Source organism: Saccopteryx leptura, chromosome 5 (assembly GCF_036850995.1).
Source record: "Saccopteryx leptura isolate mSacLep1 chromosome 5, mSacLep1_pri_phased_curated, whole genome shotgun sequence".
Taxonomy (NCBI): Eukaryota; Metazoa; Chordata; class Mammalia; order Chiroptera; family Emballonuridae; genus Saccopteryx; species Saccopteryx leptura.
The window spans coordinates 74711936-74732367 of record NC_089507.1 but is presented as its reverse complement, the minus strand read 5'-3'; the positions used below and the strand labels follow the sequence as shown (position 1 = coordinate 74732367).

Here is a 20432-nt window from a genome sequence, read left to right as displayed (position 1 = left end):
TATATTTCAATTCAGTTCACCTATATATCATGCAGACAAAACACTGACGAACAGGACACTTTGGAAAAAAAAATATATTTATTTTCCTTACCCCATGGGTACTTGTATTTAAAAAGTTTCTTGCCAAACTTTACTATTATACATAAGATATCTTGTCTATCATTTCTCTTGCCAAATCCTCTTTAAATAAAATTAATTTTGTATTAGTCTCTTCAGTCTAAATGTATTATCACAATAAAATATAAAACAGACTATCAATAAATAGTTTCATGAACAATAAGTACTTTACCAAACAAAAGGCCAAATACTTTATCAGCATAAGAGCATCAATAATAGAATTCTGTTGGTTTAAGAACTTTCACTGACAACCCTCCCACATACAAATGATTATTTCAGCATGTTAAAAATAATTTGCATTTGTATGACTTTGTACCTATGAAAAATTTTAATTCAGTCAAGTACACAGAGAGAATGAAGTATTTCATTATTTTTATATTATAGAGAATAAAAAATATATAGCCTAAGTAGAATGTTGGGATCCCAGCACAAAATCTTTCATTGGTCTCAAGGTTTCCCTTCTAGCAATATATTTATAATGAATACACCTGGAATGTCATCACAAATTATAACAACATTCAAGGTGGCAATTTTTTCAAAGAAGTGAAAAGTTAAAATTCAAATAGAAAATCCTATTTTTGGAATATTTTATTTACACCAAAGTCATAAAATGTTGAAAAGCTTTTATTGTAAATGTTTATGTTCTTTTCAATTAAAGCAATCAGTAACTTTGCACACTCTGCCCTTACAGAAGTGGAACACAGAATTAACTTCTACAAAACAGTCAAAACAACACTCTTGATGAAAAGCAACCACAAAGATGCAAAAATGATATCCATGTTTAATGGCTATTTATAAATCCAATTTTAATGCCAGTTAAATTAAACCAAAAAACAAATATAAAAAGTGGATTGCTGATACACCTTACCTTCCTGAACTGCTTGAAATGGGTTGTTGCCATCAACAAAAGTCACCGAAAATGTGATTTTCTCAGTCTGTAAGATCTCCTCGTTCTGGTTGAGGTCCCCAACTGCTGTGCGAAACACCTCATCATCCTTTTTGGCAGATTCATCAAAAATTGCTCCTAGAAAGAAGTGAGCATTGTCATTAAACAGTAACATTAGTATTCTGTCATGCCCTCTGGAAATATACCTAATGACTTTTATATTTAAATAACATATACTTTCACTTAAATCATGCACTTTATTTATTGCTGAAACACATTGTACTGGAAGCAGTGTGATAGCTAATCAGGAATAGAGTTCTTTTTTCCAAATGGATATGATGAATAGTACATCAAAGTGTTATTGTAGGGAGAGCATTGAGAAGACAATTTAATGAGCACAAAAATCTTTAAAAAGAACAAAGTGGCTAATATATTGAATGTCTTAAATTATGACATCTTTAGGAACTCATAGCTAGGAAATGTTTTTCTGAATTATAGGTGATATAATCAGAAGATTTATAGAAATCAAACTTTAATATAATCTTAATTTATTTTTCATTTTTATTTTTTTAAAACAAAGGTTTCAGGGTTTTTTTAATATTGGGAAATTCAATAATATTTGTAGAAAACTTAAAGACAAATATCTCAGTAGAGGTAACTGAGAAATATTTCCTAAGAACTAACATTAAATCCTGAGAATAACTGTGACATTTTTTTCCATATATAATAATAATGATGATGATATGAGTTGTTGACCAACTTTTATGGCTTATCAGCATTGTATTAGATAAATATACCAGCTCTAAGATTAAACTGATTTCAAATTCTGACTCTGCCTCTTGTTAAGTATATGACCTTGAGCAAGGAATTCAAAGTCTAAGGCCCACATTCATCATCTGTCTAATAATAATATTAATCTTATGGATTACTATATGCATTAAAGGAGATTATCCATGCAAAATATAAGTAAATCATGGATACTGAAAAGTTCTCGGTAAATGCTGGTGTTTTCTTATTTTTAAATACAGTGATCCAAACAATGTTTATAATTTTCAATATTACACTATCTCATTTAACCCTTAAAATAATTATATAATATGTGTGTGTACTGCTACATATGCCTATATTTTTAAAAATTACAATTCAGTGCAAGGAATATACTGCAAGTTTCACAGTAAGGACCAGAGCCCTTACCTCCTTGATTCCAATGTCCTTGCTCTAAATCACTTTGAGATACTAGCTTCCAGTATTATAAACATAATAAAATAATCTTTATAAGGAACCTGATTAACAACTCTGAGAAATTCCCATCTAGCCATGTATGCTGTATTTGTATTCATTCTGATTCTTCTAGTTCTAAGCAGGCACATATTTTCAAATTGTTTACTTTTTAATTATAAACATTTAGGCTAATGTAGTTTTTATCTTTTTGAATAAATTCAATGAATTCCTTTCTGACAAAAAAGGACACACATCTCAGGATAAATAAAATGACATAGGAAGGACTATAAATACACATATCTATCATATATACACATCCACTTACACATATGTTTTCTAACTATAATATGCTTCCTAACTATAATATGCATTGCAGTATATATATATATATATATATGTATACAAAATATTGTTTTCATATATAAGTACACACATAGGAATATACACAAAGACTATATTTGCATACACAGGTATATGTGTGTGTTAGTGTGTGTGTGTGTGTGTTTAAGCATACACTCACTTGTATGCATGAAAGCAAACACACACCTATCAGTTGTGTTGATATTTTTAGTGAGAGTAAGAGCAAGAGTGAGGGAGAGAAAGAAAGAGGGAGAAGGAAAGGGAGAGATGCAGAGAGACAGGAGGGCAGAGAAATGAGAATTATCAACTTGCAGTTGCATTACTTTAGTTGTTCATTGATTGCTTCTCATATGAGCCTTGACCAGGAGTCTCAAGTCAGTGACCCCTTTGCTCAGCCAGTGACCTTGGGCTTCCAGCCAGAGACCTTTGGGCTCAAGCGAGCAACCTTGGAGTCATGTCTATGATTCCACACTCTTGGCGACCTTGTGCTCAAGCTGATGAGCCCACAATCAAGCCAGTGATCTCAGGGTTTCAGACCTGAGATGTCCCAAGTTGATGATCTATCCACTGTGCTACTACTGGTCAGGTGAGTTGTATTGATTTTATACATCTGTGACTGAAATCCTAAGCTTTCTAGTGAAAGTCATATCATAATATTAAACATATACTATTTTTACAGTAAAGACCTGATAAAACAAGGGTGGAAATAAGTTCATTTCTGACAAGTGGTGGATTACTTTTGACTTCTCCACTCTAAGTGGCCTCACATTGAGAAGGCAATGATTAATTTTTGTTATAGATGGCAGACTGTCTATATCAGTGGTCCCCAATCTTTTTTGGGCCACGGACCAGTTTAATGTCAGAAAATATTTTCACGGACCGGCCTTTAGGGTGGGACGGATAAATGTATCACGTGACTGAGACAAGCGTCAAGAGTGAGTAGACGGATGTAACAGAGGGAATCTGGTCATTTTTTAAAAATAAAACATCATTCAGACTTAAATATAAATAAAACGAAAATAATATAAGTTATTTATTTGTTCTCTGTGGACCAGTACCAAATGGGCCATGGACCGGTACTGGTCCGTGGCCTGAGGGGTTGGGGACCACTGGTCTATATGAACTTGGCTTTCTCTTACCATTGTTCTTCTTTGTCTGCATGGATGGTACTGACTACTTTGATCAGCCTCTTTAACCCCTTACTATCCATTTCCCACCTAGTTTGAATACCTGCTCATGGCTAAGAGCATGAAAAAAAATGAATTAAAAAATGATATATAAATTGAATACTCTCCTAATTATGTTATGTTGCTATTAGTCAGAATAATTTTGATATAATCAGATGTAGCTACCAGACATTAATTTTTAACCTATCCTGTCATTTCTGAATCATATAGAAATCCACTTTAGAAACTAAAATTTTGTGAAAATATTTAGGTAATAAATATTAGATTTATCCTGCTAGTTTTAAACACATTCATGAAGACTCATTTTATTTTTAATATTTTCCATTGTTATAAAAGAGGGGGATAAGTGGAAAGGGAGAAAAAGAGAGAAGCATTAACTCATTGTTCCACTTAGTTGTTTCATTTGGTTGTGCACTCATTGCTTGCTTCTCATATGTGCCCTGCCTGGGGACCCAACCTGCTACCTCTGTGCACCAGCACAATGCTCCACCCACTGAACCACCCCACCAGGGGTCAAGACTCTTTTCAATTTGTGATAACTCTTATCAGAATCAAGATTAATCTTTACACTGAAATGTAATACTATCAGATTCAGATACACATCTTTTAGCAGTTTGTAGAAAGTATGATATAAATGTAAAATAATAAGTTCATTTTAACTCAAATCATCTAAACGTCAATCTCAAAGAAGTTATCCTTGTTTTTATAAAGACCCTATAGCTTGTCATGGCTTCTAAATGGGTCTTTTAAAAGACTTTCTAATCAACCTCATTTTATGGAGGGTAATGGTATTGAAAAAACACTTAAAAATACCCTAACATTAAACCTGGTTTAATAACGGTTTAAAATTTGCAGAAATCATAGCAACTTAGTCAATTCTATACTGAATTAAGATATAGTGAAAGAAATTATGTGAAAGAAGCAGTTCATCTTTCTGTAAGCAGCAAGGAGGTACATGGAAGTAACAGTTCATCTTCACACAGTGTAAATAAAGAACAGGAAATATTAGCCAACGTTTCATATTCAGTTATTTATCCACACTGTCTTCTATTGTAAAAACTGCATCTTAAATATTGTTTAGTACCAAAAGAGTATATTCAGCATTTTATATTAAGCACAATACTCTGAAAAAAACTGGTAAGTTATATCTACACTCAATTTACATTTTGCATGGCCAAACCGGAGGGAAGAATAACTAAGCTACAAGGAAAAAAAAGGAACATTTCCTAACTATTCCTATTATAACAATTAGTAACTAGTCTTTCCATTACTAAGGGTTGATGATCTGCTCATTCAATGGGATGGAAAAGAAAAGTTTTACTTATCCTTATACAAAGAGAGTGGCATGTACAGATGGGTATAAATACATGATTTTAATTTTTTTTTTGTATTTTTCTAAAGTTGGAAATGGGGAGGCAGTCAGACAGACTCCCGCATGCGCCCGACCGGTATCCACCTGGCATGCCCACCAGGGGGCAATGCTCTGCCCACCGGGGGGGGTGTTGCTCTATTGCAACCAGAGCCATTCTAGCACCTGAGGCAGAGGCCATAGAGCCATCCTCAGCGCCTGAGCCAACTTTGCTCCAGTGGAGCCTTGGCTGTGGGAGGGGAAGAGAGAGACAGGGAGGAAGGAGAGGGGGAGGGGTGGAGAAGCAGATGGATGCTTCTCCTGTGTTCCCTGGCCGGGAATCGAACCCGGGACTCCTGCATGCCAGGCCGACGCTCTACCACTGAGCCAACTGGCCAGGGCCTAAATATCAATACATGATTTTATTTTATTTTTTATTTTATTTTTTTTTCTGAAGCTGGAAACAGGGAGAGACAGTCAGACAGACTCCTGCATGCGCCCGACCGGGATCCACCCGGCACGCCCACCAGGGGCGGTGCTCTGCCCCCCAGGGGGCGATGCTCTGCCCATCCTGGGCGTCGCCATATTGCGACCAGAGCCACTCTAGCGCCTGAGGCAGAGGCCACAGAGCCATCCCCAGCGCCCGGGCCATCTTTTGCTCCAATGGAGCCTTGGCTGCGGGAGGGGAAGAGAGAGACAGAGAGGAAGGCGCGGCGGAGGGGTGGAGAAGCAAATGGGCGCTTCTCCTATGTGCCCTGGCCGGGAATCGAACCCGGGTCAATACATGAATTTAAATACAAAATATAGTGTGTACTTTTCTTATATTTTGTATTTTGGAAAGGAAATAATTATAGTAATATTTAAAATCATAATTATGTTTTAATTTTTATTGTGAAGGGTCATGTACATAGGTCAATGTTTTATAGCATAAAATTACCTTACACAAATTTAAATTTGAAAATATGCTTGCAAAATAAAACCTTAGGAAGACGTTACTAACCAGATCAACTTAATAACTTTCAAAAATATTTTAAGCTTGCCTACCTTTCAGGTCTTTTTTCATGATTTTGCCTCCATGCACAGATGTATTACTTGTCTCCTTAGCAAAATAAAATTTCCTAGGCCATAGAAACTATTTTTATACTTTTAGTGTCTATATGGGATCCTGAATATATTAGCCACTCAAGAAACAGTAACTGATTAAACTATCCTTATGCATATATAGTTAGGCATAGTTTTATAAAATAGAATACTTAAATTTAAATACTTGCTTTAAAATGTAAGTTGGGATTACTTCTAAATTAAAACAAAAGTAGACTTGCAAAATACTTGCCTGTGAATTTATAATCACAGGCATTATCATGACTTCAGAAGTCCCAAATTATCCAGGAAGGTATTAATCATACACTTATACTTTTAGTTTGATATTTAAATTCTATTTGCCTTATACATACAAGAAGCAAAAGGAGGAAACACTGGTTAGCTAGTAAGACAGGGGTGGAAAGAAAATGTCTTCAGCTAGCTTAGAATTTCCTCTAAAAATTTTGAAGGGTTTTGCATATATGTCTTAAAGAAATTTTTCTAAATACAGTATTGGAAAAGTATTCAAGACCTATATATCTCTCATTATATAGCTAACAGACCAAAAATATTTAAAACTGTGGCCTACAAAAAAACCAATCAAGTATCAATATGTCTACATTACCCTTACATGATCAATTTATGATTAAAATATTATCATTTAAAAAGACATATATGAAACAATTGCATTCCCAAATAAACATGGTCAAAATTCAGAGTTGCAAATAATCAAAGATAGCTATCTTTCTTTTTCAATCAGAGAGAACAAACTTTACTCATTTAATTTTGTCATATATATATATATATATATATATACACACACACATAGGTTTTTAAAATATATTTTTTCAAAGGTGCTATCTGCAGTGAATCTTCTTTGAAGAAGCACAGTTGATCCTCTTGGCTTCTTTCTTTCTCTGCTTTTTATCTGTTTTTTTTTATTCTCTTTATTTTCATATATTAGTAAATCCATCTTTCCATCCAATCAACTTTCCCCCAACAGAGATAATTATCAAAGCTCAGCTTCTTAGTTTTTATACAGAAAAGTTAAAATCTATTACATGTAAAAAAAAATCTATTACATGTTAAATCAGTCCATAGCATAATTAAGATACCTTGTTCAAATGAGAATGAAAATAAAAAATTTTGGACTTCATGAAGTTATAGCTGAAAGAAATGTTAATGTATATACAATCTCATACTTCAGAAATTATAGAAAATAGATATTTTAAGTGATTTGACCAAAATTACAGAACCGAAATTTAGAAGGTGTGGAGTAAAAATTTAGTCTTTCTAGTTTCAAATTTGGTCTTCCATAATATGCTTTTTTTCAAATCAAGTATTTACTTGATGGAGAAAATATACATAATGGTATACCATAAGTGTGTGTATGTATACATATACATATATATATATATAATATTAGATATATAATACATTATGCCATCCAATGTAGTACAAGCACATTCATTTAAAGTGTTTATTTAGGCCCTGGTTGGTTAGCTCAGCGTTAGAGCGTCCGCCTAGCATATGGAAGTCCAGGGTTCGATTCCCAGTCAGGGCACACAGGAGAAGTGCCCATCTGCTTCTCCACCCCTCCCCCTCTCTTCCTCTCTGTCTCTCTCTTCCCCTTCCGCAGCCAAGGCTCCACTGGAGCAAAGTTGGCCTGGGTGCTGAGGATGGCTGCATGGCCTCTGCCTGAGGCACTAGAGTGGCTCCAACCACAATGGAGCAATGCCCCAGATGGGCAGAGCGTCACCCCCTTGTGGGCATGCCAGGTGGATCCCAGTTGAGCACATGCGGGAGTCTGTCTGACTGCCTCCCTGTTTCTAACTTCAGGGAAAAAATAAAGTGTTTACTTTATGGAGAAAATATATATAACATGATGTTATATATATTCATGTATGTATGTATATATATACTGTATGTTATATATACTACATTAGGTTATCTGTATATATGTACATACACACATGCACGCATACACACTATAGAGTTGTTCCTTGGTATACATGCATGGCTGCTTTCAGAACCCACTATGTATATACTAAAATCCATGTATGCTAATGTTCCCTATATAAAATGGCATAGTATTTGCATATAACCGACATAGATTTTCCCTCCTACTTAAAATAAACTCTAGATTACATATAATACCTACTATGATGCAAATGGATGCAATATGTTATTATACATTATTGCTGAGGGACTAATGACAAGAAAAGAAAAATTCTGTACATGTTCAGTGCAAATGCAATCATTGTAGGCATAATTACATAGCACATGTCAGCAACGATGTATTTTTTCCAATATTTTAGATCTGCAGTTGGTTGAATCCATGAGTCTAGAACCTACAGATATGGAGGCTGACTGTATATTTAATAACTAGCACTTCCTTCAGAGATGACATATCAAATTCATTTAGTAGAAGCCATAAAGTATATAAAATTGAAGAATCATAGTAAAAACCTAAACATTAGACATTTTTAATATATTTTAATTTATTGTGTTTACATAGATTCTATTGTTGCCCCGAATGCATCCCCTCTCTCCCCCGTATTCCCCTCAACATCTCCCATACCTCCCTCCCTACAGCGCCCTCCCCTCTTCCCTTCAGGTTTATCCCATCCTATCATCTCCTTTCCCTCTGTCCTCTTTCCCTCTGGTCCCTTCGATCCCTCCTCTGTCTCAATTCTGTTCCTCAGTTCCTTGGATTCCTCAAATGAGTGAGGTTATATGATATTTTTCTTTCTCTGCCTGGCTTATTTCACTTAACATAATAGTTTCCATGTCCATCCATGTTGTCGCATTAGACATTTTTTTGTGTGTGTATTTTTTTGAAGCTGGAAAAGGGGAGAGACAGTCAGACAGACTCCCGCATGCGCCCAACCGGGATCCACCCGGCACGCCCACCAGGGGCGAAGCTCTGCCCACCAGGGGGCGATGCTCTGCCCCTCTGGGGCGTCGCTCTGCCGAGACCAGAGCCACTCTAGCGCTTGGGGCAGCAGCCAAGGAGCCATCCCCAGCGCCCGGACCATCGTTGCTCCAATGAAGCCTCGGCTGCGGGAGGGGAAGAGAGAGACAGAGAGGAAGGAGGGGGGGTGGAGAAGCAAATGGGTGCTTCTCCTATGTGCCCTGGCCGGGAATTGAACCCGGGTCCCCTGCACGCCAGGCCGACGCTCTACCGCTGAGCCAACCGGCCAGGGCGCATTAGACATTTCTACTTAACATTTATTCCCTTTTCCTTGGAAGCTCCAGCAATTTAGCTTAGGAGGTTAAAATAAAGAAAAAAGGGACAATTCTGCTATAGGACAATTTAATGGTCACAGTAGAATTAACAGTTCTTCAGACCTATTCAGAAGAATTAATTCATCATATATTTTCATTGTGTTAGATGTTACTCTTCACAAATAGGCTTTTTGTATTTAACTTTAATGGTGCATGTGCATACATCTTAGTTGTACTATGCACAGATATCAAAATCAAAAGGTCTATAACATTTTTTTTGGCACATAATCATGGCATTCCCTCTAATGCCAGTGGAAATAATGCACATATTTTGAAATGAAGAAAAATAAAGCTATTACAAATACAGTAATAACCACATTTCTCCTTTATGTTATATTCCACTTATATTGCCCTCAGTTCACAGAAGAAGAAATAGGATAAACATGTTCAATCTTAACAGACAACAGAAAATTTAACAGATTTGTAACAAGATGAAATAAGCAATTTCTATACCATTTGGCATCTTTACTTCAGCACACAAACTAGCTACTATTTCAATGAAATTATTATGAAGATATAATGTGTTTATGTAGGTATATGTTTATGCATATGTGTGTACATATAAATGTGTGTATATATATGTATATATATAATGTATATGTGTATATTTATACTCATCTACCCAGATGCTATTAATTACATTGAGATAGCTTCCATGAATTAATTCTGTATTAGAAATTTATTAACAGTCCCTTCTCATTTAAAATATTTTTTCTTAGTATGTTTTATTCTGATATCTTCATACACAGAAAGTGGGGTTTTTAGAACTCTTTTTTTCTTCCATCAAGGGATATATTTTCCTCAGTTCACTGTATCTAACTGTTTATAAGCACTCTGGCTAAGAAAGTAAACCAAGAGGTAACTTTAATTGATGGAAAGGAAGTGATGGAGGTATACCAAATTCATGACAATTAGCAAATATACTTAATCAGGGGCAATTTTACTCTGTTGTGCTTCTCTCAAGTTTATAATAACTGAAATAACAACAGTGAAAGTAATTAACATTTATTAGTTATAAGCACTGTACTAAGTGGTTCACTGGCATTATAGCATTTATTTTTGATGAAAATCCTTTGACAGAAATGAGGCTCAGATTTTTTTTAAGTAACTTCCCCATAACCCAAAGCTAGTAACCAGTTTATGTTTACGTTTGTGTTTGAACTATCTACTATAAACAAATCACTAAATAGATCTGAATGTCTAACCATGTTGTAGAATTTACAGCTCTCAGTTTCAAAATTAACTTCCTAAAAAGAACTATAAACAATATCTGGCAATATATTCAGTATAATTAATTTTCTATATTATCAAGTGATATGCATATTTTAATTTTCATACTTATCAAAGTAAACTTTTATTTGTATTTTAAAATTCTTAAGTAGTTCATATTTTTTGATAAATTTTTATTAGGTTTAGTTTACAAAAGTTTTGATATAATTTTTACATGATCTTATAATATGTATCACCATAATTTAAGCTATTATATAAAGAGTAGTTTTACACATTGTTTCTCAAAATTTATGTTTATATTCATGTTTATAATAAGTATTTACTATAAACAAATAAAGAGATGTAAATTTCTAAACATTAACCATTTTTTTTCACCATTTTAACCATTTTAAATTGTACAATTCAGTGGCATTTCGGACATTCACAATATTATGCCACCATCACCATTATCAAGTTCCAAAATATTCTCACCATTCCAAAAAGAAACTTACTACCCATTAAGCAGTCACTGCCCACCCCCTCCCCCAACCCCTACAATAACTAATATACTTTTTAGCTCTATGGATCTACCTGTTCTGGACATTTTATGTAATGGAATTGTACAATACGTGGTCTGTTATGTCTGGCTTCTTTCACTCAGCATAATGTTTTCAAAATCCATTCATTTTATAATGAGTGTCAGTGTCTCACTCCTTTTTTATGGCTGAATAATAATCCACTGTATGCATGGACCACTTTTGTCTATCAACTCATCAGCTGGTGGATGTTTGAGTTGTTTCCTCCTTTTGGTCACTGTAAGTGGTGTCACTGTGAATATTTGTGTACAAGTTTTTGTGTGGATGTATGTTTTCATTTCTTTTGGGTAGATACCTAGGAGTGGAATTGCTGGGTCATATGGAACTACGTATTTAACTTCTTGAGAAATCATTACGGTTCCTTGTGATGTAAATCAATCCAATCTCCATCTTTCCTCTTTTATCCACCAATTTCTTTAATGGCATACAAAATGCTAACTGCCCATTCCACTTGACCAGCCACGGGCACCCACCATTCTACACCTGGCTCAAAGAATTTGAGCCATTTAGGGACCTCTTATGAACAGAATCACACAGTATCTGTATTTTTGTGTATGACTTATTTCACTCAACATAATGCCCTCAAGGTTAATCCACGTGTCAGTATTCTTTGTTTTTAAGGCTCAACAATATTCTATGGTATGAATAGACCCCATTTTGTTTATATTGTCATTTGATGATGGAAATTTGGGTTGCTGCCATGTTTAGTTATTGTGAATAACACTGTACATGTGTGTACAAATACCTTCTTGAGTCCCTATTTTTAATTTTATTTTTTTTATACACCCAGAAGTGGAAATGAGTCGGCTCTGATTCCTGGCAACCCTGTGAATGAGTGATGTCTACAATGTCCTGTACTCAAAATTTATGTTTCTCAAAACTTATGTTTGTGTTTGAACTATACATCAACTATAAACAAAGAACTTAAAATAGATGTGAATGTCTAAACATTAATTTAAATGGCAAGTTTTATAGTTACTTTAGAGTAATGTTATGTGAGCTCCAATATCTTATACAATTTGGTATATTTTTAAATGCAAGGTTCAGAGGAAATCTCTAGCCTTTCCTTTTTATGGAGTTATATATTCTTTTTTTTACTTTAGTGACTAATGATCCTAACAGAATGACAATGATTGAGTCAGTAACTCTCTATATTAAACACTTAATAATTTACTTGAGCTGGTAATTATAAGCAGGTACAGAAACTAACCGGCCCATTCTCTGCCAATGTCTAATGCTTACTTAGCATTTTATTCTCTAAGTACACTATAATATTGACTTCTATTTCACCCACCATAATTATCTAGTTTATAGGCAAGTATCATTCTTGTTTTACAGAGAGATAGTCAAGTTCAAGAAGGATTACTAAGATCACAGAGGAAATTATTTATAATGTAGAAAAATATAACTGGAAATTATATAAATTCGGCACAGATCACTAAAATGATTACAAAAAAACACTTGAAGGTATATTGTAATATATGAAAGATGTTTATATTGCTAATATTTCTAATTCCCATTTTTCCTCAATATATGTATATTATGATAAAATGACTTGAAATGATCCAATATAGGCACTGGCCATATTATAGCTCAGTGAATAAAAGCATCAACCCAGCATGCCAGAGGTCATAGGTTCAAACACTGGTCAGGGCACAAGCAATCAATGAGAGCACAACTAAATAGAACAACTTAGTGAAACAACCACTTGATGCTTCCCTCCCCCTCTCTCCCTTTTCCCTTCTCTCTCTCTCAAATCAATAAAAAATAATTTAAAAATGAGCCATGACATTATAATAAGTGAAATAGACAGTCACAATAAGATAAGTACTATTAATCCACTTATATTAAGTACTTAAGAGTAGTCAAAATCATTGAGACCGAAAGTAGAATGGCAGTTGTCCAGGGGCTATGGGAAGAGGTTAAGAGTCATAGTTAGAGGTGTATTGAGTTTCAGTTTTACAAGTTGAAAAGAATTTTGAAAATAGATGTTGGAGATGGTAGTATAATGTTATGAATGTCTTTAATACCTCCAAACTTTACACTTAAAATGATCAATTTTGTGTTACATGTATTTTACCACTATAAAGAACTGGAAAAGCTTGACACTAACTCTTTTAATTTTTTTCCATAAATTATATTAAATCTATAAAATAAATCAGAGCTATATCTTGTGTTTTAGTCCCTTTTTCTGTATCATACATTTAATTGTAATAATGTCATATTATTGCATTTATATTTCATGACAAATACAGAAAGAACTGGTTTGTAAAAAGACTTCTGAATATTGCACAGCAAGTAAAAGTCTTCACAAGTTGAAATGCACATAAGAGAAATAAATAAGAAAGTAGTTTCTTGAAAAGTATGTTCACTGAGAAACGTTGCAGGTATTTTTTGAAATAGAACATATATAACTTTTCCTCCTGTAACAATTCACTAGATCCCTTTTTTTAGACTCTATCATTGAATTTTTTTTTATTTTTCAATTACACTTGACATTCAATATTATTTTGTATGAGTTTCAGGTGTATAGCACAATGGTTAGATAATCATGTACTTTGCAAAGTTCCCCCGTTTGATATTTCCAGTACCCACCTGGGAGCACATAGAGTTAATAAAGTATTATTGACTATATTACCCATGCTGTAGTTTATATCCCTGTGGTTATTTTGTAACTACCAATTTATACTTCCTAATCCCTCCAACTTTTTACCCCATTCCCCCAACTGCCATCCCCTCTGGTAACCATCGGTCTGCTGTCTGTATTTATGAGTCTATTTCAATTTTGCTCATTTATTCTGTTCTTCAGATTTCACATGTAACTAAAATCATGTGGTATTTGTCTTTTTCTAACTAACTTACTTCATTTAGAAAAACACTCTACACTGTTGCAAATAGTATAATTTTGTTCTTTGTTTATACTACTTTCAATTACTAAATACTACTTTGAAAGAAAAAAGTATAACTAGTATATGGTAACAGAGGTAAATTCATATGCTCAATACCTGTATGAAAAAAGTAGTGTAAACACTATGTTCTTCAGAGAGTCAAACTTATTTTTCACCCAAATAATATTGTTTATGCTATCTTCTACATAGTAAAAATGACAATTGTATGCATGAGACAAAAATTCACTCTGCTTCTAGCCATATATATATATATATATCTCCAAATCAGAGTTGATATAATAAGTCACTTGAAATTAAGCATTTTAAAACTGCAAAATATAGTCTTCATTTCTAAAGAAGGTGAATACATTATATGTAATACTTCAAGTAGGGAAAAGATACTGTTCTGATATAAACCTCAAATATCTTACTTTCATTAACTCTGAACTCATTTGTAATTTCATCGTCTCATTACTTGAGCACATTTAACATGCAAAACCAAAGATTTCATAGAAATCTTCCAAAATTCTTTTTCTAACATATCCTACTTGGTGCTGTATTATTTACTGAATAAAGAACTGTGTTAAGGAGCAGCATACAGATATTGCTACGTGGTTGCTCTACAAAATATTTTATGAACATTGAAAAATCAGTGATTCTATTAGAACTGCACGCTAGACTGGACAACAATAAATGGAACATAAGTTTCTTTAGCAAAATGATGATATGTTTAGGTATTTTTTAGCTCTAAGTGCTTGTAAAATGAACCCAATATCTTTCATCTGTATGAACAGCTGTATCATAAATATAGTTTTCTTACTATATGTAAGTGAAATACTTGTGGGAAATCAATTTTCAAGCACAATTTTAAGTAATAACTTTCTAGACAATAAATCTTACGAAAATGGTCAAAGTTATATATGCTTGCCACTGTGAATTTTATTCTTAAGAACAATAATATTTTTTAACTGTGAATTTCCCATTAGTTAGCTCTCTTCATGCTCATTTTACAGATGAGGAGACTAAGAATCAGAAGTTAGGTGAATTACCCAATCACAAGGTGTAAAGTAAAAGAGCTGAGATATAAATCTAAACCTTTCTGGATTCAAAAACCTATAGTTATTATACTAATAAAATATCTATGTTAAAAGCTCAATCCATTCCAAAACCAAAGTATTTTACTTTTAGATTAACATGTGCTGAAAAAAGGAGACATTCAAACTATGCCTTTAATTAGGATGTTTAGACAGTTTGGTTCAATGACATGGTATGTAGTATTCATCTTTTTAAGGAAAAGAAAAATAATCTGAAAAGAGCTGATAAGTACATTTTAGGTTATAGTAGAGGAGATGACAAAGAATACAGCATGGTCCTCTATTAACCTCTTGAAAATGACATAAAAAGTCAAAATATGTCCAGTACTAATGCTTATTTATGGCATTTGATGTAAAGCAATTAACCACAGACCCCAGGTTAAAGAAGTAAATAAAAGTCAAGTTGGAAAAAATTCTGCTGCATTGCTAGTATGTCAAGACCTTCAGGTGAAATACATGAAGAAAACATAATTATCCCTAGGGAGCCTGCACTATTGTTCATTTCTCGTTTTCATATTAAACTGAAAATGCAGAAAGGGGGACAATTTAACAGTAGTGAGTATACAAAGCACAGAGTTTATTCTTGTATTTTAAATTATTATTATATTATTTTCCATACAAACAACTGTTTATCTACTTTTGCTCTCCTATAAGTAATGATTTTTTCAAAAACAGTAAGTTTTCTTTCCTTGAACATAATTTCTAAAACAAATTGACAAAACATTTATATGTGTCAATTACAGTTTGTAGGCATATAAATGGGTGTGTTATTTGAGTTCTATGAGTGTTTCAAGGTTTTTACAAAATCTTCATGATTACAGGTGAAATAATTTAAAATACTTTCTTCATCCAGAATTTGAACAATATGTTTACAATGTATATAAAAATGATGTAAGATTAATATAGCATTTAAATTTGAATATGTTATTATGTGTTTAAAAATATTAGTCTTTATATCTTGTTTTATTATTTATTTATTTATTTTGATTAAGTGAGAGGCAGGGAGGCAGAGATAGACTCCCACATACACCCCAACCTGGATTCACCCAGCAAACCCCAACCAGGTGATGTTCTGCCCACCTGGGGCCGCTGCTTCATTGCTTTGCAACCAAGCTATTTTAGTGCTTGAGGTGAGGCCATGGAGCCATCCTCAGTGCCTGGGGCAACTGTACTTAAACCACTGGAGCCATGGCTGTGGGAGGGGATGAGAGACAAAGGAATAGAGAGAGAGGGGGAGAGGGGAAAGTAGATAAGCAGATGGTTGCTTCTCCTGTGTGCCAACAGGGAACTAAACCCAGGACTTCCACTGGTCTGGCCGACGCTCTACCACTGAGTTAACCAGTAAGGGCCTTTTCTGTTTAATTAAGGAGTCAGTTTTCCCAGCTTTAGGCAATCAGATGAGAGAGACTATAAGGCATTTTTTAAGAGCCCATTTTAAATAAGTATTAGGAAGCTAAGTCTCAAAACAGTTCAGAAATTCATTGTGTGTGTATATTCATTCATATATATATATATATATATATATTCATTCAGTGGGACACTTGAATCTATGTAAACATAAATTAAAATCATAAATAAAAATTTTTAAAAATTCATGGTAGAACTCTAATTTCAGCTTAGAGAACCTATTAGATTCTTAATGAGACTTTGAGGGAAGCTATCACATTATCTTCTCACTTCTGATATCTTTGGTGACTGTCTAAAATGCATGATTCTTTAACCAGTTCTCATCATTTCATTTTCTCCCTATTTTTTTTCTTTAGACTAATGTCTCCCATACCTCTACATGACAACTATTGTTCACCATTTTGCCAAGCTCATTCCATAGTACTAGCATTCCATTAATATTTTCAATGTCTTTATGAGAGACTGCTAGCTTTGAATAAACCCTAGCTTTCTTTAGAAGACATTGGTCAACTGGAGATTTATTTATTCACATTCCAGGACCTACAACCAGAAATGAGCAGTTAATACTGTTCAGGTTCTTAAAATAATCCAAACCATTACTCCTCCATCACAAAATAAAATTATCTTTTCTGAAACCTTTGCCATTTGGCTACACTACCCTTGAATCTGTTTCTTCATTGCCACTGACCACCTCCTTACCAACCAATCAATTTATAAAAACAGTCAAACCTGGTTCAGAATCTTCTCTTTACCCCAAGTCCTGCAATCATCCTGTACAATATAGTTGATTAGTATATACTGATGACTTATTATATGATATACATGTTGATGAATTATCTATTAAATCAACAATATAGTTATTGACTTTCTTAATCCTAATGTCCATTACTTCTACCAAATCCTTGACCAATACCAGTAGTCCCTGACATCATATATACATACTCTGTATGAGAAATCTTGAAATCTAGTATCTCACTCTCTACACAGCCTTTCTAGAACCCTGAAGACTCATTTCATTACATCTGTTCTTGCCACACAAAAATATCCAATTACCTAATCACTTAGTAATTTTTACCAGAACAGTCATAATAGAGTAATAGGAGGTTAATGAAAAGGTCCATTTTATATATGTTCTATATTAGATGTCTATTAAAATATAATACAAGTGTGGAGAAGTTAGGTAAGCAGTTGAATATGTTAAAATCAGACTTAAGAGAAAGAGATCTGTGTTAGAGACATACATTTGGAAGTCATCAATATACTTTTGGGACTTAAAGACCTGAGAATGAACATGATCATATAAGGAAAGTATAAATGGAAGGAAAAAAAAACCCAGAACAAATCCCAGAGGAAAACCAGTCTTAATTAGAAGAAGAGAAACAATCAAGGATAGAAAAGAAGGTACCCTCATAGATACAGCAGGAAAACCAAGTAAGAATATCAATAACATTAAAAAAACAAATACAGCCCTGGCCGGTTGGCTCACTGGTAGAGTGTTGGCCTGGCGTGCAGAAGTCCTGGGTTCAATTCCCGGCCAGGGCACATAGGAGAAGCGCCCATCTGCTTCTCCACCCCTCCCTATCTCCTTCCTCTCTGTCTCTCTCTTCCCCTCCCGTAGCCAAGGCTCCATTGGAGCAAAGATGGCCCGGGCACTGGGGATGGCTCCTTGGCCTCTGCCCCAGGCGCTAGAGTGGCTCTGGACGCAGCAGAGCGATACCCCGGAGGGGCAGAGCATCGCCCCCTGGTGGGCAGAGCATCGCCCCTGGTGGGCGTGCCGGGTGGATCCCGGTAGGGCGCATGCGGTTGTCTGTCTGACTGTCTCTCCCAGTTTCCAGCTTCAGAAAAATACAAAAAAAAAAACAAAAACAAATATAGCCTTGGCCGGTTGGCTCAGTGGTAGAGCGTCAGCCTGGCGTGCGGAAGTCCTGGGTTCAATTCCTAGCCAGGGCACACAGGAGAAGCGCCCATCTGCTTCTCCACCCCTCCCCCTCTTTTTCCTCTCTGTCTCTCTCTTCCCCTCCCGCAGCCGAGGCTCCATTAGAGCAAAAGATGGCCTGGGCGCTGGGGATGGCTCCTTGGCCTCTGCCCCAGGTGCTAGAGTGGCTCTGGACGCAGCAGAGTGACGCCTCAGATGGGCAGAGTGCTGCCCCCTGGTGGGCGTGTGGGGTGGATCCCGGTCAGGCGCATGCGGGAGTCTGTCTGACTGCATGACTGCATCCCCGTTTCCAGCTTCAGAAAAGTACAAAAAAAAAAAAAAAAAGAACAAAAAAACCCCCCACAAATACAGGAGTGTTTTTCAAATAATTAGGAACGTCCAACTATATGAACTGTTATTCAGAAAATTAGTCATATAAAGACAGATTAAGTATTTTTGTCTTATGTTTGGTAAAATGTATATTGTTTGTTATTTTAATAAAATCAATTTCAATAAAACATGTGAGGGTGGAAGCCAAGAGAGAAATGGGTTAAAGAGTGAATGGGAAATTAAGTGGAGATAGATTTACAACACATTTCAAACAAATTAGCCTGGCATAAAGGTCTTTTCCATCATTACGCTAGAAGCACACAAAAGACAAGGCTAATGTTTGACATTTCATCAAATTTAATACTAGTCCCTAGTGTTGGGCATAGTGTCTTTCATGTAATAGATACTCCATATTTCTTTATCACACTATAGTTATAGTGATAGGACCAGAATACTAAATCTTAGTGATATCACTCTACCAGTGATGGAACTTTTAGAAATCCTTGGCCTGACCATTGGTGATGCAGTGACGAAAACGTCGACCTGGAATGCTGAGGCCACCTGTTCGAAACCCCTGGCTTGCTGATCAAGGCACAAATGGGAGTTGATGCTTCCTTCTCCTCCCCCTGTTCTCTCTATGCCTTTCCTTTCTCTCTGTCTCTCCTCTCTCTCTAAAAGTGAGTTAAAAAAAAGAAATCCAACCTGACATTCCAGATATGCTGAATTAAAATCTCTGTTATTAGGAGTTGAAATTCATGCATAATGTTTTCTCACTTCTTTTATAGTTAAGTTTGGTAAAAAGAATGTGAATTGAAGTGGGGTATGTTTAATTTCCAGTAAAAAGAGTTAGAGGACCATGCTAGTTTTGTATGGTCTTTGTCTCCTGTGATGTCTGAATGCACATGAGTCCGTATGGAACAAAGAAACCAAAAGCTGCAAGAATCCTGGGTTCCTATATGAAGAAATTTTGCTAACTACCCAGGAATATATTACCCCAAGAGTAAGTACCTCTGAGAATCCTAATTCTCAAGCATGGCCCCTAGAAAAGCAGCAGCACTAGATCTATAAACTGGAGCAGAGACTAGCCATCTGTTTGTAATAAGCCTTCCAGGTGATTCTAATTCATCCTAAAACTTAAAAACCACTGGTATAAATGTATATATTTGTCAAGGCTTATACCTATGTTACTGCTTTCTATTCCTGACAAAAGAAGAATATAATGAACCACAGACTGTTTTACTCAGTTTGAATTCTGGTTTCTAATTCCTTTAATCTCATTGATGTTTCCTAAGGCTATTTTTTTTTTTAGATTTTATTTATTGATTTTTAGAGAGAGAATGAAAGACGGAGAGAGGGAAAGAGGGAGAAGAAGCAGGACACATCAACTCATAGTAGTTGCTTCTTGTCTGTGCCTTGACCAGGCAAGCCCAGGGTTACAAACCAGTGACCTCAGCGTTCCAGGTCGATGCTTTATCCACTGTGCCACCACAGGTCAGGTTCCTAAGG

General features: G+C 35.0%; 1 protein-coding gene across 2 annotated transcripts in view; it reads right to left on the bottom strand.

Annotated features, from left to right (window-relative positions):
• GRID2 (glutamate ionotropic receptor delta type subunit 2) overlaps positions 1–20432 on the bottom strand; it is a 1621553-nt gene that overhangs the window by 1327570 nt on the left and 273551 nt on the right. For both annotated transcript variants that reach the window (XM_066385691.1, XM_066385692.1), the window contains one exon: positions 986–1141. In XM_066385691.1, the coding sequence (XP_066241788.1) occupies positions 986–1141 (156 nt within the window). The remainder of the gene's footprint in view (positions 1–985; positions 1142–20432) is intronic.